Source organism: Lissotriton vulgaris, chromosome 11 (assembly GCF_964263255.1).
Source record: "Lissotriton vulgaris chromosome 11, aLisVul1.2, whole genome shotgun sequence".
In the NCBI taxonomy this organism is placed as follows: Eukaryota; Metazoa; Chordata; class Amphibia; order Caudata; family Salamandridae; genus Lissotriton; species Lissotriton vulgaris.
Window position 1 is genome coordinate 138034082 of NC_141699.1, and position 24178 is coordinate 138058259.

The 24178-nt window shown below is 48.1% G+C and overlaps 2 protein-coding genes across 8 annotated transcripts in view; one reads left to right on the forward strand and one right to left on the reverse strand.

Moving 5' to 3' along the window:
* The window catches only part of MTRFR (mitochondrial translation release factor in rescue), a 142752-nt gene extending 120450 nt beyond the window's left edge, over positions 1-22302 (reverse strand). Inside the window, exon 1 of one of the 5 annotated variants that reach the window (XM_086942924.1) lies at positions 22183-22302. Coding sequence is in view for 1 of the 5 variants with exons in the window: in XM_086942921.1 (XP_086799047.1) it covers positions 15784-15826 (43 nt within the window). In the remaining 4 variants the exon portion in view is untranslated. Of the gene's footprint in view, positions 1-14907; positions 15044-15065; positions 15133-15783; positions 15908-20397; positions 20490-22182 lie in introns of those variants that run through there. The other 4 variants (XM_086942925.1, XM_086942921.1, XM_086942922.1 and 1 more) reach the window with 4 other exon arrangements.
* Positions 15497-24178, forward strand: part of MPHOSPH9 (M-phase phosphoprotein 9) — a 692762-nt gene continuing 684080 nt past the window's right edge. For all 3 annotated transcript variants that reach the window (XM_086942918.1, XM_086942920.1, XM_086942919.1), the window contains exon 1: positions 15497-15701. The gene's annotated coding sequence lies outside the window, so the exon portion shown is untranslated. The remainder of the gene's footprint in view (positions 15702-24178) is intronic.

Genomic DNA, 24178 nt, shown 5'->3' on the forward strand with positions numbered 1-24178 from the left:
TTTCTTGCAATAAGGCTATCTGCACCTGATGTCTTTCCAAGTACGCCAATACATTCCTACACTTCCTTGCATCGTTAAGACCCCGTACATTCCAGGACAGGATCGACACTTTATCAAATGCAGTGTCAGCCATCATTTACATTGCAACCCATCACTGCCAGGTCATCCATGTGCAAGCCTCGCCGTTTAAGTAAAGCGTAATCCAGCCCAAACATATCACGCAACCACATCCACATCCAATCTACAGCACAAGCACTCTTCATGGTACCCCCCCTCCCCAACTTGACAACACCCAACCAGAACACCCCATTCCCACACTGCCTCAAAATGCAAGCCCAGAAACAGGAACAATCCGACCAATGCAGGCCGGCTAAGACAAAAGTGCACAGCATGCCACCCATTGATCTCCCAGCAAATCCTCACTAGCCAGTAGGTGCAGGAGCATAACTGAGAGCAGACCACAGATCCTCCAATTGGTATACGTAAACAAGAGAGGCCCGCTGCGGCCCAGCCCTGTCGAAATCCAGGAACCAAAGAGGAAGCCATGAATACAGCAATGTGGAAAACAAAAAAACAAACAAAGGCAGTCCCGAGGGACCATCGCATTGCAATACAAAAGCACCCACCCGCCACCCACTGAAGCAACCCCAACCTGCCAGCAACCCCTACCCACCCCCTACCCTGTACAAAACCCACACATCCCAACATTCGCAGCAGAAGTAACAAGTTCAATGGGGTATACCCTTCAAGGTGTAACCTAGAAGTGCACATGTCCACCCCCCACACCTCGCCTTTGACCCTCAGTCCTCACAGTAGGCGCGGCCCAGGTAGTGGGGGGGGGTGCCTGGAGTACATTACCACCTCAGTTCAGTGTTCGTCCATTAATCTCCAGCAGCACATAATATGTCCAACCTTCAGGCCCCGTCAGTGGAGCCACAAGCAAAGGGAAAGGAAGAGGATAAAAAAAAAAAAAAAAAAGTGGGGAGAAAAAACTAAAATGGCGGGAACTCGCAAGCACAAATTCAGGAGCCATGCACATAAAGTTCAGTGTCATTCATCCTCGTTGGCAGAGTGGAAATCCTTCTGTCTGTCTTCACCATTGCGGGGCCCCGCTGCACGTTCTCTTTTAAGTCGCTTCACAAAATCCTCCGCCTGCTGTGGATTAGTAAAGAAAAATAGTTTCGCCTGGTGCGTTACTCTCAATTTAGCAGGGTACAAAAGCGCATAATCCACTTGCAGTTCTCTGAGCTTTTTTTTGACGTCTATGAATTTAAGCCTCTGTTCCTGCACCACAGGGGTTAAGTCCATGTAGATGGAGAAGGTGACCCCTTCACAGGATAGTGTGCGGGCGTCACGAGCTGCCCGAAGAGCTGCGTCACGATCACGATAGTTCAGGAGACGGGCGATAATGGGCCGCGGCGGCGCCCCAGTGTTAGGCCGCGGACCCAGTGAACGATGCGCCCTCTCTACTATAAATTGCTTGGAGAAGGCCTCCGGGCCGATCGCTGCAATCAGAATCTTCTCCACATAGGTCTCCATTCTTCCCACATTGGTCGTCTCCGGTACCCCCACCATGCGTATATTATTGCGGCTTCTGGCTTCCAACTCCTCATTCTTTGCAGCTATGATCCGGAGCACATTGTCCATTCTCGCAAGTTGCGTCGTGTGGGTAGCCGTTGTGTCATCATGGTCGGAGATATGCTGCTCGGCCGCTGTGATACGTTCCTCATGGACGTCCAGTTTTTGTACCACGGCATCCATTCTCAATGACATTTTGTCCACCTTGTCCACAATAGTGGCAAACCCCTGTCTCATTTCCTGCATCATTTGTTGAAAATCAGGAGCGACAGGCTGGGAGTCAGAATCAGATACAGCGAGGGCGCGGGATCCACCCGCGTCTTGCGCGTTCCGCAGGCCCCTCTTGGCCGCCATTGAGTCAAACGATAGCTTTGGTTGCTTATTGTCTGGTTTACCCATGTCTGGACGTCAGCAGCCGTACAAAGCAGGTAGACGGTAGTGGTGAGATCAATCGCCAAGAGGCAGTGAGCAGTAGCTGGAACAAACAGGGGCAAGAGCAGGCAGAGCAACCCCTGTCAGTCGCTTCGCACAATGGCCGCCATTCCTTCCGGCAGCCGGAGCTCAGCACCGCCTCGCATCTCTCCCGGCGGTAGCCGCCCAAGCTTTCCTCAGCCACCGCCCAGCATGTGTAGGCGAGTGCCGCACCAGGGGGCTCTGATAAAATTTCACGTAGGGGCCCACACACCACGTGGTGCGCCGCAGTCTTGCATAGATCACTAGCCCGACTAGCGGCACCAGCACTCCCAGGCCGAATCTCGGGCGAAACTTCCACCAGTCATATCTCCGGGCAGGAGCGAGGTAGACGGCCAAAACTTGTACCGAGGGTGCACCAGGGCCGGTTCAGCTGAATCACGCGGTCAGGACGAACACAGGTAGTGGCAAGTCAGGATAAATGTCGGATATTGTCTCCAGGCTGCAGGAGCCTCACATCAGTGCGGCCATACTGCTAGTGCGCCCTCTAGCGCCCCCCTAGGGGCAGATGTCCTTACTTGGCTGACGGTGCAGCGCTGTAGCAAGAGTCCCGCAGCTGCCCCAAGTGAGTGTTCTGGCTCTGCTCTATTGAATTAGGGTATGACCCAAGGCCTCCACAATGCTGTGCTGCTACACCCCTGAGACATCCCAGCGGGCACAATCACTGTGTTACCTCAGGGGTTCTGAGGCTTCTTTGCTTCTCCGGGCTCTGCTGAGTGGATCTGGGGCACACTAGACCAGCTACTGGCCACCGTCTGACTGTTGTAGCTGCAGGCCACCTCACAGCATTGATGGTTCCCACTCCCCTCCTGCCGCATGGCCTACTGCGCACTGGGGCGCCCAGGGGAAACAAGTGCTAACTGCCGATGTGGCACACTCCGTGCCCGCAGTGATTCCCAGTGGTCTTAAAGGAATGCCGGCTGGAAGAGTATTCACCAGGGGCAACCTCACTTATTTGGCTGGTGGAGCAGTGCTGCTCCACCAGCTGGTGGGCCGGTTTCTTCCCCGCCCAGTCAAGGTGGGCCCCTAGCCCTCCGCAGTGCTGCATCACTACCCCCAAAATATGTTCCAGCGGGAGCAGTCACTCCCCCTGGGAGCAGGGGAGGTCCACTGCCGCCTTGCCTCTCTGGTCCTCGTTGGTTGGATTGGGGACACCCAGGTTCCCCTCCCGTAGCGGGCCGTCCCCTGTCTTGGGTTGTCCCCATGTGCTCAATCTCTCTCTCTCCTTCCCTCTGTGTGTGCCAATCTGCTCCCCGTGCCTGTGTGACACCTCTCAGCCTCTCTTGTGTGCATTCTTCTGTGCCTCCGGCTGTGTGACCTCGGTGCCTCCCTATGCACTCCTCCTGGACTCTCCTGTATCCTCCTGTGTGCACCTATACACCCCCGTCTAAGTCCCTCTGTCTGCCCCAATCTGCCCCATCCCTCGTGTAACAAAATACAAGAATGTCCCTGTAGGAATTATTTAATCAATATTCAATAAATTAATGGTTTGCCACCAAAGTGATCAATTGTTAAACAGAAGCAAGGAAAAACAGATTTAAACTGTTTTTTATTATTATCCAAATTATTCTTTTTCACGCACAAATGTAGGATATGGCAACAAAAATACTACTACCTTAACAGAAATAATTCTCAGTAGTATATGGCAACTTTTGCTAGACACATGGAAAAATGAATGCCATGTTCGAGAAAGTACTTTTCATAATACAATCATTTAGAAATCAAATGATGATACATCAATAAGCAAAATGTTGTCAAGCGTCAACGTTTCGGTCCTTTGTTGGTTTAAACAATACATAGGACCATCTTCAGGACCATACGTTGCACATACTAATCTAGAAATAAATACATATATAAATATAGTACAAAAGTAACCTTGCTAAATCAGTATTGTCTACTTATCCCAAAGAAAAATGAGACTGAAATTGTGACACACACCTCAAGTGTATTACTTAATATATCCACCTACACCAAAAGACGCCATCAAACAAGTGCCACTAACCGTGAACATACTAGGTTAAAATCAAAATATCTTGACAGCAAAAAAGCTTACCAGGGACCTCCAGCCGGAAGTCATAAGGCTTTGCACTGCAATAACCTAATGTCTGATAAAAGAAACCAACAAAAGCTCCACGTCAAAGACATCTTACCTCAATCTATATAATCAATATAATCAAGCAACATACCATGTCCTAGCACATACTTACAGATGAGGTCAAAAGATCTTCACCTATATCGCCTTGTACATCAAATTTGAGCGCTACCAAAAATGGAGTAATCACGTCACCTGCAAATCAAAACCTCCATCAGTACTATCTACACAGATCTAATTAAGGTTTAATTAAAAGGTCCTCGACTACTCTCCACAGATTGTTAGGCCCAAGTACACACTTACTTAATAACGTAAGGGGAGCACCGTCGTTGCTGCCCGCTCGACTTCAGCGTCCGAGACCTGAGTGCAGCCACCTCCGTGTGTATACGCTAACGGCGTCATGACGTCATACGTATATTGACGGGGCGCCATCTTGATGTAGTTTGAAGCACTGAAGGCTAGCCCTTGCACATCCCTCGTGTTGCACCACTCAGCCTTGCTTGTGTGCGTTCTTCTCTCCCTCCGCCGTGTGACTTCTGTGCCTCCCTATGCCCTCCTGTGTCCTCCTCTACACCCCCCTGTCTCCGTCCCTCTGTGCGCACCAATCTGCCCCCTCCTTCGTGTTGACCCTCTCAGCCTCTCTCGTGTGCAGTTGTCTCTGCCTCCCGCTGCCATTCACAAACAATGTTTATATACCAATTGCAAATTAAAAAAAATTAATGCAAAGCATTGTCATTTACAATGCCAATAACTCAAACTTTAATGCTGCGAGACCTATTGCATTGCAAATGCTTGTTATTTTAAGGAACTAGCAACCATTGACAAAGCCAATAGTCCTGGCTTGTTGTTGTTGCAATGATACTTGCTGTATTATATATCTGGATGCAATGACAGAAACAACATAACACCAGTCGGGCGCAACACTATGCTAAGCGCAGATTTTTAGCCTAGGTGTTTTAAACTGCGCTCTTAATTACATCCAACACCCCCTTTGAAGAGACCCCCCGTTTTTTTTACACCGCTTAAAGCCCTGGAAACAACACCATGTTACAGTAACCTCACATCCTGGCACTGTGCATCATGTGTGACTCATGACTTCTACGTTTTCAGTCTGCCTATGTGCAGGGGCATAGTGAACTCTCCCCCACCGCACCCCACTCCTTGCTGTAGTTCGTTCTTGATGGGCCTCTTCTGCCTGCAACTCTGCAGACAAAGGCTCAGCTCATAATGTGGAAAGGTGGGTGAGTAAATAAGTGAAGGAATGTCTGAATGGCTGGATGGATTACTGAAAGGATGAATGCATGAATGAAAGGGGGAATGGTTAGATAATGAAAGAAAGGATGGATGGATGAGTGAATGAGTGGAAGTATGGATGAGAGAAAAGGTATATAGATGGATGTATGGGTGCAAAGGTAGATGGATGGGTAAAAGTGTGGATGGGTGTGTGAAAGGATAGATGGATGAGTGAAAGGGCAGCTGATGGGTGAGTGAATTGGTGGATGGGTGTGTGAAAGGATGGATGGTTGGATGAATGAAAGGGTAGATGATGGGCAAGTGAATGGGTGGATGGATTAATTGATAAGTGAAATGGTGAATGGATGGATGAGTGAAAGGGTGAATGTAAAGATTGATGAGTTAGTGAAAGGGGGTAGATGGACAAAAGGATGGATAGATGAGTGAAGCGAAAGGGTGGATGGATGAGAGAACAGATGGCTGGATGAGTGAACGGATGGTTGGATGAGTGAAAGAATGCGTCCCAATTACTTTAAGGAAGATAACATACCACCCACCCACCGGTAAAAAAATGGTGGGGAGCCACGGCCAACTGCCGATTAGGTCAAGGGAGCCACAGGTCAAAAAAGTTTGGGAACCACTGTCTTGGGGCTACCCAACCCTCTTACATATCCCCTGAAATCTAGAAGGGGTCGACTGATAGCAATCACACTGGGGGCAGCCACCCAAAATATTCTCGCACACTGGCGCTCCACCCAGCCGCCAATACACTCTGGATGGCTCCAGCGGCTATGGCACGTATTGGGTATGGAAAAGCTTACCCTCACTCTGGCCAAATTTCCAGACTTGTGGCGCCCCTTCTTGCAATTGCTCACAGCTGAATTCCAGGAATTGACCTGTCCCCGCTATCTCAGACTGCTCCGTCTTGCTGATACGCAAATCCCACAAGCAAGCTCGGCGCGTAAGCTCAAACGGAAGCGCTGACCACGCGAGCATGCAACTTTCCTTATTTTTTCCCTAATACCTTGTTGTGTACGAGGGAGGGAGGTGGGGGGGGGGGGGAGGATGGGGGTGGTGGGGGTTATTGTTTGTTCTCTATCCCTATCTTTTGTTGTTCCCAGTAGACTCGCTCCCTGCATCTTACTTTTGTAATACTGCTTTATGCGACACTTCGTGTCTCCAGTGCACCGTTCTCAGGAGCTGGGGTTCTTTTATAACTCAGGATTGAAAATTAATAAAAGATTTAAACCATAAAAAACATCAGCAAGATCGGGACGTTGTCCTACAAGCTTCCAGATCGCATGGGCCACTCCACTACCAAAATGCGGAGGTGCATTTCTATCCTGACTTCACCAGGACGGTGCAGCGCCAACGACAGAGCTACGCGGGAGTGAAGAGGCGACTCAGGGAAATGGGTTACAAATATTCGATGATATTCCCCGCCAAACTTCGCGTTGAACATAAGGGACGAGTCCTTTTCTTTGACTTCCCGGACAACGTCAGCGAATGGCTGGACACGGTCTCTCCTCAGCGGGACAAACAAGCGGATCAAGATGGAGGTGCCTCTGGTGGTTTGGGATAGTGACACTGAGTGGTCGACTTGTGGCACCCCCGCCTCGAATGACTGCCGGTGCTGATAGCCGTAATCAGACTTGACTCTCCTGGTGTTCACAGGGTGGGTGGCGGGACGTGTTCACGGTGATTCTTACTCCTCTGGGGTCTTTTCGTAGATTAGTTAATGGGGCGACAGGCACACTGCTGGTTGGGAGGGCTTTTTAGTCTGATGCAGGGGTGCAGGGTGGGGGGTAAGTTGGGACGAGTGTTCTTATTTGTTTGTTTTTTCTTTCCTTTTTCTATCTGGCAATGGGTCGTGTATTTTGTTGGACCGTATTCGATGTCGGTGTCTCTTGGGTCTGGGTGGGGCGGGCTGCGGGGTGATGGGGGGTAAGAAGTTAAGAGTTCTCAGTTGGAACGTTAACGGGTTGGGTGATCGGGTCAAAAGAGGGGTGGTGATACAATTGATTAAACGCCATATGCCTGATATAGTTCTTCTCCAAGAGACACATTTGGTGGGCAACTCGTGTAAAGCTTTGAACCGCAAAGGCTACAAGATGGTGGCCCATTCAGGGTTCTCTTCCGGATCCCGGGGGGCGGGTATCCTGGTGCGCGCGTCCCTTCCCCTGGAGATAGATGTCACTGTGATCGATGACAGGGGGCGTTATGCTGCTGTGGCGGGAAGATGGGAAGGGCGTTCCCTCTTGTTGTTCTCTGTGTATGTCCCCCCGGGGCTGCAGTCCAGTACCTTTCAGGACCTTGGTGGTGCCATTTTGTCTATGCCGGTTGGTCTGTTGATAGTGGGGGGTGACTTTAACTCAGTTTGCTCTGGTTCCCTTGACCGTCAACCGCCTCGTGACCTCCGTAGCTCACAGCTGTGGCTGCCTTCCTTCCTCGAGTCTATGGGCCTGGTGGATGGTTGGCGTCTTCTCCATCCGACGCTCCGTCACTTTTCTTTTCTTTCGGGCGCACACGGGAGTCTCTCCCGTATTGACTATGTCCTTACGCTGGCGGCGCACGCATCGGCCGTGTCTGAGGCCCGCTTCTTAGCGCGGGGCATCTCTGATCACTCTCCCTTGTGGGTCTCCTTTGACTTTGATGTGGCCTTGTCGGGGCGACCGGCGGCGATTAACCCGTGGTATTTTCGCAACTTTCAGACTCGCTCCCTTCTGGCCAAGGCCATTGACCTTTATTTCGCCGAAAACGTGGGTTCGGTCGGCTCGGCCGTTACCTTGTGGGAGGCCTTTAAAACTGTGCTCAGAGGTGAGGCCTTTGCTCTCATCGCAGAGGCTCGGAGGACTAGGGAGGCCGATTTACTGATTATTGAGGAGGAGGTCCTGAGTCTTGAGTCCCAACTGGGACCCGAGCCGGACCCCTCGGTTCTGCATGCCCTCTCGCTTAAGCAAGCGGAATACCACGACCTTGCAACGAATGCTGCATTGACTCTGGTTAAGGAACAACAGGGCCGTATCTATGATGTAGGCGACAAGGCCGGGAAGTTGCTGGCCTGGTTAGACAGAAAGGAGATGGCCAGCCGAGTGGTTCCTGAGCTTGTGGGTGAGGACGGGGTTGTCCTCACGGACCCGAGCGCCATTGTCGGCGCCTTTGCTGGCTACTATCGGGGGGTCTACGCCTCTACCTCGGATCTTTCCGAGGCTGACTCGACGGCCTTCCTGTCGGGTGTGGAACTTCCCCGCCTTTCTGATGAGGAAAGCGCAGACTTAGACAGAGAGATAACCGCTGACGAGATTGCATTGGCGATCCGCTCGCTGCGCACCGGCAAGGCCTCTGGTCCTAATGGCATTCCGGTCGAACTTTATAAGATTCGACCGGATGCGGTATCCCCGCACCTCCGGAAAATGTTCCTTGAGTCATTTGAGAAAGGCCGTCTTCCCCCTGATCAAAGGTTGGCCACTATCGTGGTCATCCATAAGGAGGGTAAACCGCGGGACGTCTGCCGATCGTACCGCCCCATCTCTCTCCTTAACGTTGAGCCCAAGGTCCTCGCCAAACTGCTCGCCAATCGACTGATTGGAGTCATTGGAGATCTAGTGCATCCCGACCAGTCGGGCTTCATTCCCCACCGGAATACCGCCCTCAACTTGCGCCGACTCCACGGCGTTATGGCTAGAGCCCACACTCTCGAGGAGCCAGCGATCCTTGCGTCCCTTGATGCCACGATGGCCTTTGACTCCCTCGAGTGGCCCTATCTCTGGGCAGTGTTGTCAAAACTCGGCTTTGGGCCGGTTTTTGTGAGCTGGGTGAAGTTGTTGTATGCCGAGCCATTGGCTAACGTCACGGTCAACGGCCGCCTATCGGCGCCATTCCCCCTACACCGGGGTACTAGACAGGGTTGTCCCCTGTCGCCTCTACTGTTCGCTCTGGCCCTTGAACCGCTCGCGGCCCTGCTGCGTACGCACCCTGACTTGCACGGCATCACTTGGGCCCCTGGCTTTGAAGACAGGGTCTCCCTGTACGCAGACGACATCCTGCTCTATCTGACCTCCCCTTGTAGGTCCCTCATTGTGGCCTGCGACGTACTTCGACATTTCGGACGCCACTCAGGCCTGATTATAAACTGGGCCAAGTCGTCCCTGTATGTACTTAAGGGGGATACTCCGCGACTCCCCAGGGGCTGCAATATCCAGATCGCCAGCCATGGTTTCAAGTACCTGGGCATTTACATCTCCGGAAATTCGAAGGTGCGGTACGACCACAATTTGCTCCCTCCCCTCCAACGCCTACAGCGGGATGTGGACAGTTGGCGTACACTCCCGCTCTCCCTCCTCGGCCGCGCGGCATTGTTTAAGATGATGTCCCTGCCCAGGTTCTTATACGCCTTGCAGAACGCTCAAGACCCGGTTCCAGCCCGCTATTTTCGTGAGCTTGAGGGTCTCCTGCGGACCCTCCTCTGGGACGGTCGCTCTCGTGTCGCTATCCATAAGCTCACGCTTCCATGGTACGACGGCGGCATTGCTCTTCCGGATGTGCGTCGGTACTATTGGTCCTCCCAACTTGCTGCCCTTAACCACGGGTTCTATGGTCCTGTGGAGAATCCCGGCTACGCCATGGATAGATGGCTTCTGGGTGGCGGCAACTACTACCGGGCCCTGTACTCGAGGTCCTTCGATCGGCGGCTGTCGGGCCCTACACGTACGGCGGTCCATATTTGGCGGGCAGTTACCAAGGCGCAGGGTTGGCAGGGTAGACTGACCAGACTCACCCCTCTATTTGAATCGGACATCCTGGGTAGACTGTGGCACACCAAGGGTTTTGACAAGTGGGACCTCATTGGCATTACCAGAGTGGAGGACATGCTTTCCAGGGTTCGCTGTTAAGACCTTTCCCCAGCTGCAAACCGAATACCAGTTGGGTGCTACGGAGTTCTTCCGCTACGCCCAGCTGAGACATGCACTGCTCTCGGCCACACCGCCGGACGGTGACATCCCCGAGAGCTCCCCTCTGGAGGATAGGATCTTGGATGGGCATATGCCAGATAGCGCGATCTCCCTTTCTTACAAGAAACTTATAAACGTGCGTACAGATCTTCTCCTTGGTTTGCGGGACCAGTGGGTGGCGGATGGCCTAGAACTTGATGACGAGGACTGGCAGGGCGCGGTTTCCTCCCCTAAGGAGGTTGCAATCTCCTCTCGTCTCCGCCTAGTGCAGTTCAAGATCTTGCACCGGGTGTATGTAACGGGCCCCCGATTGATGCGCATGGGGTACTCACCTGACGGGCTCTGCCGCAGAGGCTGTGGAGCCCTGGCTACCTTCCTTCACATCCTGTGGGAATGCCCCATAATAGCCTCCTACTGGAGGAGGGTGCACCGAATTATGGATGAAGTCACGGGTGTGGTCGCTCATGCGGAAGCTCGGCGGTGCCTACTTAACATATGGGAACCGTCCGACCACAACACGGCGCAGACTAGGTGGGTGACCCTGGGGAACATGGTGGCCAAACGGGATATAGCTCAGAAATGGGGTGCGTCCGCGGCCCCCCTGGTGGTACAATGGAAAGCCAATATGGATTGGTGTATGTTCCGGGAAAAGACAGTCTATGTGGCGAGAGGGAGACCTCGTACCTGGACTAAAGTGTGGGGGGCCTGGAACGCATATAGGGGAGATGTGTGCCTCCCACCTGAACCTATCTCTCTGGACGAGCATGTGTCACCCTGACCTGTGACGCCAACTGTGACTTGCTGTACTGTATTCTCCTGTTGTCTCCCCCCCCCTCCTTCCTATTCTGATTTCTCTCCTTATTGGCCGCTTCCCTGCCTTTCCGCCCATACCTGTCCCTGACACCCTGACTCATACTGGACTCTATTGCCATCTTTTCGCGCCCTAGGGCGTCCTTGTTTAGTTCATCATATATAATATAAAATTAACCTTCAATGATTATGTGTTAATCTTCTTGCACTAATGCTCTCCTATGACCCATGCTGCCTTGCCTCCGGGATGTCAGGCTGAATAGCTGTGTGCTCTGTTCTTAATAAAGGTTTTCAAAAATTAAAAAAAAAAAAAAAAAAAAAAAAACATCAGCAAGACGAGAACTTCAATGCATCAACCATATCATGCTAGCTAAAACCACCATGGACTATTTTATTACCAAAAACTGAATACTGGAAACTGTGCTGTTCCAGGCCATTGACACCAGCTAACTGTGGCCTAAGCCAGCCATGCATTTATGTCCACAGACAATTCAATTCGGATAGAAAAAGCAGTGATTTATTTTCACCTGGACAGTCCCCAATTTTGTCATTTTTACAGTGGTACAAACCACTAATACAGCTGCTCCGGGTATCTGGTCAAACCAAATCTTGCCACACAGGGAAATTAATGCTTCAGCTTCAAAAATATTACTCGATTTGATTTTTGTGTATTGACCCCAACTGTGTGTGTTTCCAGTGATCACAGCGCTCGGAATAACAATGATCTCATGGGCAAACAAAAGAAGTCAAATCCTAAAAAATTCAAGAGGCAAGCTCAGTGTTAATTTAACATCACCATGCTGGTGGAATTTCCGCAGCCATCTAAGGTGATGTCAGCCTCACCAATGTCAGGTGGGGCCTTTAAGAAATTACCAGTGGAGGGTATTCTGCTGGAGAGTCAGTTTCCGTCAGCTCAAGACGTGTTTGACCCAGACGAAGGGAACATAATGGAAAAAGATGCAAGTATGAGAGATAGGAGAAACTACAGAAAATCAACTCACCTTTATAGTGAACGAAAGACAGCCCCCTTAATATTGAGCCACCTGTGGAGACAGACGATGTCCACACGCACTTGCATCAGGGGGCATTTGCCTCCGTATCACTGGAGATCATATTGCCCCATCAGCTGCAGACAACTGGTGTGAGCCCATACAGTTGAAAATGGTAAATGTTTGAATACTGTGAGGTCCATGTTTGGGCAGGTTGTCCCAAATTGAGTGACTTGAGAGATTAGGGCCTTGATGGATCTCTCCTCCCTGCTGCCGCTTACATTTAGGGTGGTCACAGCATCAAAATACTATTTTCTCACCCGAGCTTTTAACCAAGAAGTCGCGGCCAAGTGTGCTAGTCTAGTTAGTTCTCTGGAAACAAACTATGATTGCAACACCCAGAATGCATTAGGTTGTCACATGAAACCCGTTAACAGGGGGTCCCCCAAGGATCAGTACTCTCCCAACTATTCAACATCGATACGGAACCTCTTGCCGCCATACTCAAAAGAAACAACATTCCCTTCCACCTCTATGCCAACGATACCCAGATCTATCTGGAAACTTCCTCCATTGAAGACATTCAGAGACTAAATGATACTCTAAGAGAAGTCCAACAATGGCTATCGCGCAACCACTTGAAACTAAACCAAGACAAAACGGAAATCCTCCTTATCTCCAACAAGGAGAAGAACCCCCAAATCACAGAATGGCTAAAAGCTGTTGACGCTCTCAACTACAACCCCGCACTAGCTGACTCTGTACAATCACTGGGAATCACCCTGGATCCTAAATTAGACATGAGCCAACACATCAAGAACACTGCAAAGAGCACCTTCTTCAACCTTAAACTACTTAACAAAATAAAACCCTTCTTTCCTCAGAATGACCTCAAACAAGCCACTCAATCCCTGGTTTTGTCTAGACTGGACTACTGAAATGCAACCCTCATTGGAGCAGCAAAATCACACCTAGCTCCCTTCAGATCAACTCTAAATACAGCAGCCAGAATGGTCACTGGAATAAAGAAATATGAAGACATTTCACCTGCACTCAAAGAGCTAAAATGTCTCCCAATCGAAATGTGTGCCAACTTCAGAACTGCATGCCTCACCCACAAAGCGCTACACACAGGGAAACTCGCCTACCTGGCCTCCAAACTCCAGAAAGCCGGTCAGACAAGAAGCCTAAGGAGTACCAACACTCTACTCCTCATCCCTCCAAAAACCTGCAAACAAAAAAAAGGCATCTCGATCCTTCACAAGAAATGCACCCAAAATATGGAACTCCATATCAGAACCAACCCCTCTTACCCAGAATTCAAAAGACAGCTCAAAGACCTCCTCATCAACCGATCTCTCGCAAATGGATAGCCTTAGCCAAACCACCGAAGTCTACGCACAGTAGCACATAGACTCCTGTAACATCAAGACATCTACCCTCACTCGCCTTGTGACCACCTCCTCTCCCCCCCTCCCCTGGTCGCACCCCGTCAAGACTCATTGTGCGATCTACAACGTCAGTACATGACACCAGACATGCCAACCCTCCCGATTCAGGCGTGAGACTACCGATTTCAAGGTTAGTCTCCCGCCTCCCGATTCCTGCAAGCAAAAACCCGATTCCTCTGGGGTTTTAGCTGACAGGGTTTGGTATTGTGGAAGGTGCTAATTCTTCCAGCAATATTCAGAGTGGCGATACAGGGGCTCTAGAAGGGGTGAAAAACCAACAAAGTGTCATTAACAAGGCAATGGTCTTTTAAAGAGCTGTGAAGTACTGGGGGGCTGTGTGTGTGCCGAGAAGCTGTTACAGCCCGGGCTGCCACACAGGAGGGGGGGGGAGGAGTGCATGCACTGCCAGCAACCTGCCAGGCCAGTGCACAACACTTGCATCACCCTCTCTCTGCCTGCCATTGCGCCCTGCGCATCTGAAAGGTAAATAAAAACGTGCATTTGTATTTCAAATATCCGTCCTGCAGCAGCACACTTCCAAAGGCCATACATGCCAGTAACCCGATTCAATGCCCTATTCTCCCGATTTTTTTTTTTAACTCTCCCACTTGAAATGTTGGCATGTATGCATGACACAACATGTGTCAATGGACATACCAATATGATACCATATCTTACAAGTGGCATTTTGCTTTATGCGATGATACTGTTTGATGCTTCTTAAATCTTTGTACATTTTAGAGTGTTAATGTTTACCCTACTCATGACAATGCTGTAAAGTGCTCCGATACCTTCGGGTCTGGCTAGCGCTATAGAAAACTCTTAAAATAAAAATGAATAAATGAAAAATCAGGATTGAATACAATATAACATAGAATGACATCGCACTCCACGGCCTCCACCATCTACCCAAGACACAGATAGCAAAAACTGAACGGTTTAACTTAAGTTTAATTTTCATTTCAGGTGTGCACATTATATTTTATATACAGTAAGTCATCTGTAGGGCAAAAGCCAACAAAATAGTGACAGAATAGTGTATTGTTGTTACTATGTGTCTAGCTCCGGCCCACACTCACTGACCGCGCCCTCTAGTACTTCAGTCACAGTTCCTGAGAACTTCTCTGGTCCTTCACCCACAACACAAAAACGCAACATGGGCTTAAAAAACAAAGATAACACACATCCATCCATAAGCCCCAGTATAGCGTACTACTCGTGCGGGTAACCGCTAGATAAATGCTGAATAAGAGTATTCGTTTATTATGGTGCATTATAAATACCTCTCTAAGTAGAACGAGTATTCTCATGAATAAGTCCCAAATTTTTACCGTTTTGCTGACTGCAAGCTCAGCCAGTGCGTTTAGGTCATGCTTTTCTATATTAATAATGCACATACGGAAATTAACGGGGGTCAGAGCCTTTGTAGATGCATCCTTAGTTGATTTAATAACACAAATTGTGATCATTCCACCGATTTCTTTCTTACCAATTCCCAGTTACCCTTCGAGTAGTTTGTCAAAACACAAGCAAATCTGTAAACACAGACAGAGGACTACATGAAGTAAGGAAAAAAAACAACGCAGACAAGTGACCACGCCTTGAATGGAAATAATCGATACCGTGGCACAAGGCGGGGCCTTTCGCGCGTGGAATTGATTCATGCTGTCAATTGATGCTGGATTTAAAAAAAGTTGTCTGATTACATTTTGCACACGTGAAGCTAGCAGGGAGAATATACAGTATTCTAACAATGAGGACACTATACAAAGTCAATGCTAAATTTCTGGACGTTTTTAGTTGATGTTGTTGGTGGTTAAACTAGAAATATTAATAACCGTTTCGAGATGGCCGCCGTCTTCACTTTTCCATTTTTACCAGACGGCCAGCTTGGAGTCAGGCGCTATCGTGACGTGCTTTAGCCCCGATTGAAGATGGCCGCCGCCAATGGCACAGTGTTGTCCCACTGGAAAACCACTTTCGAAAAAATGTCATTAGCCAATCACAGATAGGGCTGTCATGGGTGCTGTTAACGGTCCCTGCAAAGGCGAAAACGCGACATGGTCTTTTTAAGCCTCAAAGCTATCAGCCAATGAAAATCTGGCAAAATGGAACCAACGAGCAGGTCAGTGGCAGACTGGAATTGGGTGTTAGAAGGGGATGGGGGGAGACTCCGGTCGGAAAACTTTTTGGGGGATGATACCTACGTATTTTCTTCTGGTCAGTAATGCAATCACGTAGACCGGACATGCTTGAGATTGTCACATAACCCTTTCTAATCTTGGCTTAAACGTGACTCGTTAAAGCGCGGCAAAGCAGTGTGCATCTCTAGGATTCGACACAGCTCTAAGTATTTACCACTAATGGTCAACAAAATACTCATACCGGCACCCCTGGGGAACTGAACTGAATCCTGTTACGTACCCCGGGGGCACCGCACCTTTACATTGCTATCCCTACTTTACCCGTGCCAAGGTATTTTGTTAAATGCGGGCTTCTTAATGCTTTGATGCCACGCCCCAAACACCAGAAGACACTTATTTCGTGTGATGTCTTCAACTAATCCCCTTGTAGGGTAATCTAAGTTTTGCTGACAGTTCGCATGACATCAGGGGCAGAGAAGTGGCCTCGTTAAGCAGCTGTTATCCTTCTTTAGGTTAATCGCAAATGCTTACAGGTTCATATTTTGTGCATTTTCATTCATAGGTTTAAAGGATTAATGAAGGTGGATTTCTTGTTGCAGGACACGTCGTATATGTGCTTTGTAAGATGTTTGCGTTTTCTGTCTTAATAGGGTGAATAACTGTTTTCACGTTCAAGAATATTTAGTTCCTTTTAGATCTCCCTAAGACATCTGATTCTTGCTTTCCTATATTGTTGACAACATTTCTGAGCTGCAGAAAGCACAGTGCCAAATTAGGAGTTTATGTGTATATATAGCTCGACACTGGCACAAGGGTGCCCGTCCTTTGTGCTCCATAATAATTATTGTTTTATAATTTCTTTTTGTTATGTTGTACTTAATAGAATTTAGAAGTGGGAGTGTTGGTGAGTGTATGTAAGGGATGAGTGTGTGACTGGATGCGGTGCAATGTTAGTGTTGCAGAGCTACTGACACACTCCTGGAATAAGCTACCAGTTAAATGTACAGTCCTTTCATGAACTTTATGCATGCAACGCTTATATAGCACAGCCCGTGATGAGGCATTGAAGTGCTTTGCTGTCTGTAGCATGCTACTCCAGAACCTAAGGTTAGTGGTTAGTCTAGTGTTATTGAATATTGGTGGTTATTGCTATTAGTCTTGTTCTCTCAAGGAGCCTGCCCTGCATTTCCTAGGACTTATGTGAGATCAATAGAAAAAACTCAACAAAATGGTTGGAGTGGTGCATAGGTGAGATAAGGAAGATTATTCTTGGGTTGCAGGGAAATGGTTTCAAAGGAGAGGTTGTAAGTAATCTTTACTGTGTAAAGTTAATTAAAACCAATACTGTATAGAAGTAAAAAATATGCTTTTTTTTTGCATGTAGATAAAAAATAAATTTATTAAAACAGATGGAAAGGGGGAATAAATGAAATAATAATCCACTGCACGAGTTACCGGGCCTTTAAGCCCAATATCTCAAGTCCTTTAGCTGTTCACTCTTAAAGCATTATAATAGTTTATCATCATGCGTGAGCAAAAATGCATATGCAATTCCAGTGCGTGTGTGTGCTTTTCCAGTTAAGCTGGGGCATTCACAGGCTTTCCTATAAACTTTCCTGTGTATGTCAGTTTCTCATCTATCAGCGCTAAGAATTTTATTCGCTTACAGTCCATCTGTAGGTCGTCTGGATTAAAACAGTCTATGACGCCTTGTCTCTGCATACGGATCCCACGCTGGTTAAATTGGTGTTTGAGCAGGCGAGATCTTTCCCCTGTCAGGTTTGTGCATATGAAGTGTACCATATCTTCAACTCCATTGCCGCACAGACATCAATATGGGGGCATTTGCCCCCTCAGCCATGGTGGTAGATGTTGAATGGCTGGCAGTTTTCCTAATTGATGTTTCAAGAAATTCTCCTTGATGGTTCTGTGGTATCCCATGCCGAAGTTTGGTTGTGGGCTAATAGATGTATAGCCGTTGATTGTCATCCAGGCGTGTTTTCTCGATGCAATGGTGGCTTTGTCAAATAGTAGAGACATGCTCCTTATCGTCTTCCGCACTATTTTCTTGAAGCTAGCCTATTTAGTCTGGACTTCCAAGACCTGGGAGAGTTTGGTGTTTGTGAGACAGTCAAAAGGTGTTTTCTTGCCGGTGCAGCTTTTCTTTGCTGAAGTTCTAGCCAGAGTAAATGGCATAGGCTGTTCGGGGGAGCAATCTTGATATTGTGTCAGCAGATTATTTAACCTGTACACAGGTGTCTGTATGTAGGCCTATTAGCATGGCCAACAGCGCTTGCTGGATTTTTCAGGGTGCCATCTTTTTCCAGAGTCTAGACCTCTCTAAGTTGTCAAAGGGAACATTAAGGTCTACAAAACAGAGATGGAGCGACTGTTTAAGGGATTTTGCCTTGTTCATTATTAGTAACAGAGTTAGTATGTTGGTTAAAGTCCCTGTGTTTTTCGAGAAACCGGTTTGGTTGAGTGGTATTATTTCTTGCTCGGCTGTCCATGTTGGAAGTTCTTCTACTAGGATGCCTGCAAAATATTTGGCTATGCTACCTAGTAGAGCGACTAAGCAATAGTTCTTTGGGTTGGATTTCTCTCTGCTTTGGTAGATGGGCGCAATGATGGACCCTTTCCAAGAGGCTGGTAGTTGACTCGGTTGTCTGGCTACCCGGAATAGTGGGTCCAAGGACGCTGCCCAATAACTGGAGTCCTGCTTAAAGAAGGCAGGGTGAGAGGTTGTGATCTGTGAGGTGTGGGCGATTGTCAATAATACAATAATATGAAAGAAGGCAGACAAGCATTCAGCTTAAAGTAGGGTAAACACAGCAATAGTAAGGCATGTAGAAGTTGGAGCGTTAGAGGTCATTCAGTATGTTATGTTATGTTACAATTTATATAGGACACTAATACTATCTAGGCCCTTTTGGTCCATTGCTGTAAGAGAGAGACTACGTTTTAAAAAGCCAGGTTTCCAAGTGTTTCCTAAATTCAAGAAGGGATGAAATCTTCCTGTGAGAAAGTGGAAGATAGTTCCATATCCTAATGGTGCTATGTTTGGAACTCTCTCTCCCACCCCCCACAGTTCGACTTTTTGACTCTGGAGGTGAGCATTAGAAAAGCGCTACCCGACCAAAGTGATCTGCTAGGAGAGTACCAGCCTTGAATTTCACGCGCTGGGCGTCTGGGAGCCAATGTAGTCCCCCCACCCCCCCGTTCGATTTTTTGACTCTGGAGGTGGGCATTAGGAAAGCGCTAGCTGACCGTAGTGATCTGCTAGGATAGTACCAGCCATGAATTTCACGCGCTGGGCGTCTGGGAGCCAATGTAGTACACCCCCCCCCACCCCCCCCCCCCCCCAGTTCGATTTTTTTACTCTGGAGGTGGGCATTAGGAAAGCGCTAGCTGACCGTAGTGATCTGCTAGGATAGTACCAGCCTTGAATTTCACGCGCTGGGCGACTGGGAGCCAATGTAGCTCTTGAATCCCAGCCCTAATAGACTGGTGTTTGGGGATGTCCAGTACTAATCTGGCAGCAGCATTTTGTACCAATTGTAGTCTTCTGAGCTGATTGGATTGCACGTTAATATATAAGGAATTACAATAATCGAATTTTGATAAAACCAGAGAAGTTAACTGTTTTTTTGGTCTTTTTAGGGTTAAATGGAAACATTTTAAACACAGTTTTGATGGTTAAGAAAACAGAGGACACCACATTTGAAACCTGGGATTTAAAATTAAGCTTTTCATCTATTATGATCCCCAAGTTCTTGGCTATTGCTACCGGAGTAGGCGGGGCACCCAGGGTACTTGGCCACCAGACTGGTGACCATAGAGGAAAAAGCTTTCCAAAAAGCACCACCTCGGTTTTACCTGAATTTAACTTCAGGCAATGCCTACTCATCCAATTGCTTAGGGAGACTATGCAATCGTGAAGTTTGATGAAGTAGTTGGCATCCTTGTCTATTGTTGATTGAACCAATTGGGTGTTGTCAGCATACAAGGTTGGGATTAGATCAAAACTTCTGATCAGAGGTGCTAGTTCAGACATAAATATTAAGTGTCGGGCTCAGTGAGGAGCCCTGTGGTACCCCACATGGCAGGATAAAAGTTGCAGATTTAAAATTGCCTAGTTGCAGTGTCTGAGTTCTATCTGCTAAAAACGAGGTTAAAAGTGAGGGCCTTTCCTCCCAAACCTATGGTCTTTAGGCGTTCAATCAACTAGATATGATCCACGGTATCAAATGCAACGGACAAGTTGAGGAGGATGAGAGCCGCTGACCCTTTGCCATCTAATGCGGTGCAAATTTCCTTGTCTTTCAGAGCTGTCTCAGTACTGTGACATGACCCAGTAGAGAGGAGAAGGAGCGTTCTATAGTTTTAAGTCCAGATCAGTTCTTCATACTGGATTCTGGGAACACAGTGGGTGGTAGCATGAAATATAAGCATGTAAAACCGCAGACAGTTATGTTATTTGCATGTGACATTGTATTTGAATTTTAGCATCTGTACAGTGCCCACCACCCACATGCGAAGCGCCCATCCATGTAAACACCACGTCACATTGGGTTAAGCAAAATGATGTAGAGAAGTGCCTGCGCCATAATGGAAACATTAATGTAAATCTGAACAAATCAATTGCTTAGAAATGTAAGAGAAAGAATGAAAACACACCTCATTGCTTTATTAATAAGCTGTTGGATTGGGCATTGTGTGGTATTTCACAAAAAACTGCACACATGAAGGTAGACTCAGTACATTTAATCTTCGCCACCTTCATCCAAGTTGGTATCAGACACATAACAAAGATATTTTCATTTGCACCCATTTTCAAATTCTGCGAAGTCACAGAAAAAAAACATCAAATTCCAAACAATAAAGATAATAAACTTTCTTCCATCATTAGCTACATAATTTAAAAAAAGTGTTTCAGACAATGAATATATGCCAGTCAAAAAATGTATTTATTTCGATTTACATCATAAAAGACATACTATACAATACACAGCACAATTCGTAAGTAAAATGTCATAAAATAGGCAATAAAATCCATAAATACATAACATGCTAAAACCAGAAGTAAAAAGTTATTAAATATATATAACAAAGACTCGCGACTGATACATTCGATAAAACCATCTAAACAGAAACCAGTATTCATATAAAATAGACAGTATTGCTAAAGCCACCAACAACATCATATACACTATTATATTAAGGACTCATGTTCCGGATCCGAATTATCCAGGCTCAACTGACAAATTTAGTTACACCTATAAGAATATGATTTGAAGTGTCAGATTTCAAGACTCTTCTAGCGGCCTGTGCGGATCTGGTTCCCAGTAAACAACATAAGGGGCTTAGCCATACTCGTCTAGGTTGTAAATACATTGGACAACAAAAGAGGAAATGGTCAACAGTTTCTACCTCTGATAGAGCGCACAGGTCACCCGACTAGCAATTTTACCATAAGCACAGTCGGGCCCATAAAATTCAATTTCTTATACTTATTCAATCGGTTAACCTACGTGTGAGTCTGCAGCATCAGCGGTATTGGCGGTATCGGCGGTATCTGGGTTGCCTGGTTCTCGGCTGCTTATTATCGAGCGTGAGCATCCCAGCGTGGGCTCCCCTCTCCCGCGACGCCATTCTGTGGAGCCTGGGCACCGGAGCGTGGAATCGGGAGTTCGGAGACACAGAGCCAGGCACTGACTGGCGGGCGCAGCTGAGAGCCCGCACCGGTGATTAAAAGTCGTCAAAGTCGGCCCTGTGGGCTACCGGCTGCTGATTGCTGCTTGCTGGTTCCGTGACTGGCGCCCCCCTCCCACTGTGCCGGGGGGTGCGGGGTGCGGAGTGGAGCCTGGGGGCGAAGTTGACGGGTGGAGCTCTGTGTGTGAGAGAGCTGAGGCGCCCACAATAACGATTAAGGGATTAGGGAATAAGAAAACAGTGAGTACTGAGCGCTGACTCGCCGCCTTGACCAAGGAGCTACAGAATTGCTGCTCATTCGCCGTGGACCCTCCGTGGAGCCTCAGGGGGCATTGGAATACGACTGGAGACTGGAATATTATACCAGAGTGGCTTTTGCTGTTGCTTCTCGGACAGGTGAACTCTAGCGGTGAGCACCACAGTGGGAGTGTTATTTCTTTTAGGAATGTTATAACATTCTAAATAAGCATAAATACATTACACCCGAGCAGATTTTGGAGCTACTGGAACAAGTGGCCTGCTGAATAGTGGCGGAGAGCATTAGGGGGGGAGAGTGCTATTTCTTTGGCCTCCTGAGCCCTCTGATTCCCTGAGCCACTAAGCCCTTGAGCAGTTGGTCTGAGTGAGAGAGTGGTGGAAAACAGAGGGGGTGTGTATAGCACACAAAAAAACTAGCTGGAGTGTGTACCATCCAAGAGCTTTGGGAGTTTTGCCTGCAGTTTTCTGACCACTATAAAGGAGATTACTCACTGCGTCCTGGAGGGTTGCTTTGACGCTGCCTTCATTCCCGCTGGGGCCCGGTGCTCGTTGCCAGTTGTCTCCCCTGCCGCCGCAGCCTATTTTCATCCTAGGCGCGGCCGCTGTGTGAAGAGACTTCATCACCAAGGAGCCCCGGCACTCATACTCTGGGACACGCCCCCTCAGCGCGCCTGGGGGCGTTTAAATCTCGGACCTTATCCCGGCTGAGCGGGAGCTTTGCCTGCAGTTTTCTGGCCACTATAGAGAAGATTACTCACTGCGTCCTGGTGGGTTGCTTTGACGCTGCCTTCATTCCCGCTGGGGCCCGGTGCTCGTTGCCAGCTGTCTCGCCCGCCGCCTACTTCCATCCTAGGCGCGGCCGCTGTGTGGGGAGACTTCATCACCCAGGAGCCCCGGCACCCATACTGCGGAACACGCCCCCTCAGCGCGCCTGGAGGCGTTTAAATCTCGGACCTTATAACCGCATCGCGGGATGCGCGCGGGCAGCGCCGAGGCCGAGCTGGGCCACACCCTTTACCTCTGCTGGATTGCATGTTACCAAGACTTTGTCACGGGTATCAAGGCACTTTAGCCACATATATCTATACTTGGCTTTCGTATTGTATTCACCATGTCTAACACACCAGGTCATATATCTCTAACAGGAGGCTCTGTTCAAGGGACTTTGGATGCATTCATTACTAGAGCCACGTCAGTGTTAGAAAAATGAATCCTGTTAACTGAACGGCGCATCTCTTTAGAATGCCATAGGAAACTATCTTCTTTAGGGATTATTCAATTAGCTAAGACCCCTACGCAGGCTACTATTGGCTCTGAACTAACCGGTAGTATAGGAATACCCCTACAATTACAAGATCTCCCAGCAACCCCACCAACCCGCAGCGATTCCCTTAGCACTGATTCTAGTCTGGGCTTGAAATCTCCCTCATCATTGGATCAGCCACTACTATTAATATCTGGTAATCAAGTCCCAGAAAATATAAGCCCCATTAGGGTCCCAGGGCAGGTCAATCCCTCTAAAAGAAAGAAGGTGGGGTAAAGCACAAAGGAAGTCAAGCAAAAGTTTGCCGGGCAGAAGGGACTCCCACTACATTTAAAAGTCCAGTATCAAGTGAAGCCACTCAAAGCCTGTTAAATACTGGCTTTGTGCAAGCGATAATGAATAACGTCGAGCATTTGATCAAATCTCTGCTCCTGCCTTTAATTGAGAGGGTGAAATGTATGATGGAGCAATTAGGAGCCATTTCAGACATGGGGATTGCCAGTTCTAATTTATTAAAAGAAATGGCAAATAAAAATCATACCCTAAACATATCAGTCTGCTCCCCGATCCGCTAAGGCCCCTGCAAAGGTGATTAATAGTAAGCAGAATCCTAAGATCCGTGACATTTCCGACCAGATTGCAGTGGCACCGTTACTAGGGTGGTTAAGAATTTGGTCACAACAAACTCCGAACTTAAACCAACTAATCATCCAAGACTGTCTGTCTTTAGACAAGGCCTTGGTGATACCTTGGATTCGTTACATCAAAATGCAATTGGATTCAATGGGTTGCCCCGAATTGTTTACAAACCCCAGAGCCCTAAGTAAAATCGCCATTAGGGCGGTTAAATCCCAATTCCTAAATAGGTTGAGGTTACAAAGGGAAGAACATGAATTGGGTAAACCCTCGGTAAGAAATTTTGTCATGCTAAGCACAGGGAGAGGGATGCAGCCGTACTTAACCTATATAAGCAAGCCATTCCACCTATTTGTCTTATTAAGGTTTAAGTATAATATGTTACCGTGGCTGCTATCTTCCCCAGAGGGTTTGTGAATAGTGTGACTTTGGGGCCGTGCCCATGTGACAATAACTCTGAGCAAAATGTGCTCCACATGATCTTTTTTTTGTAAGTTTTATGTATTACCAGTCCACGTAAGAAATTCATCCTGCCACTGCTAAGACGGTACAATTTAAAGCAGGTCAGACCAGCCCAGGCCTATTTAC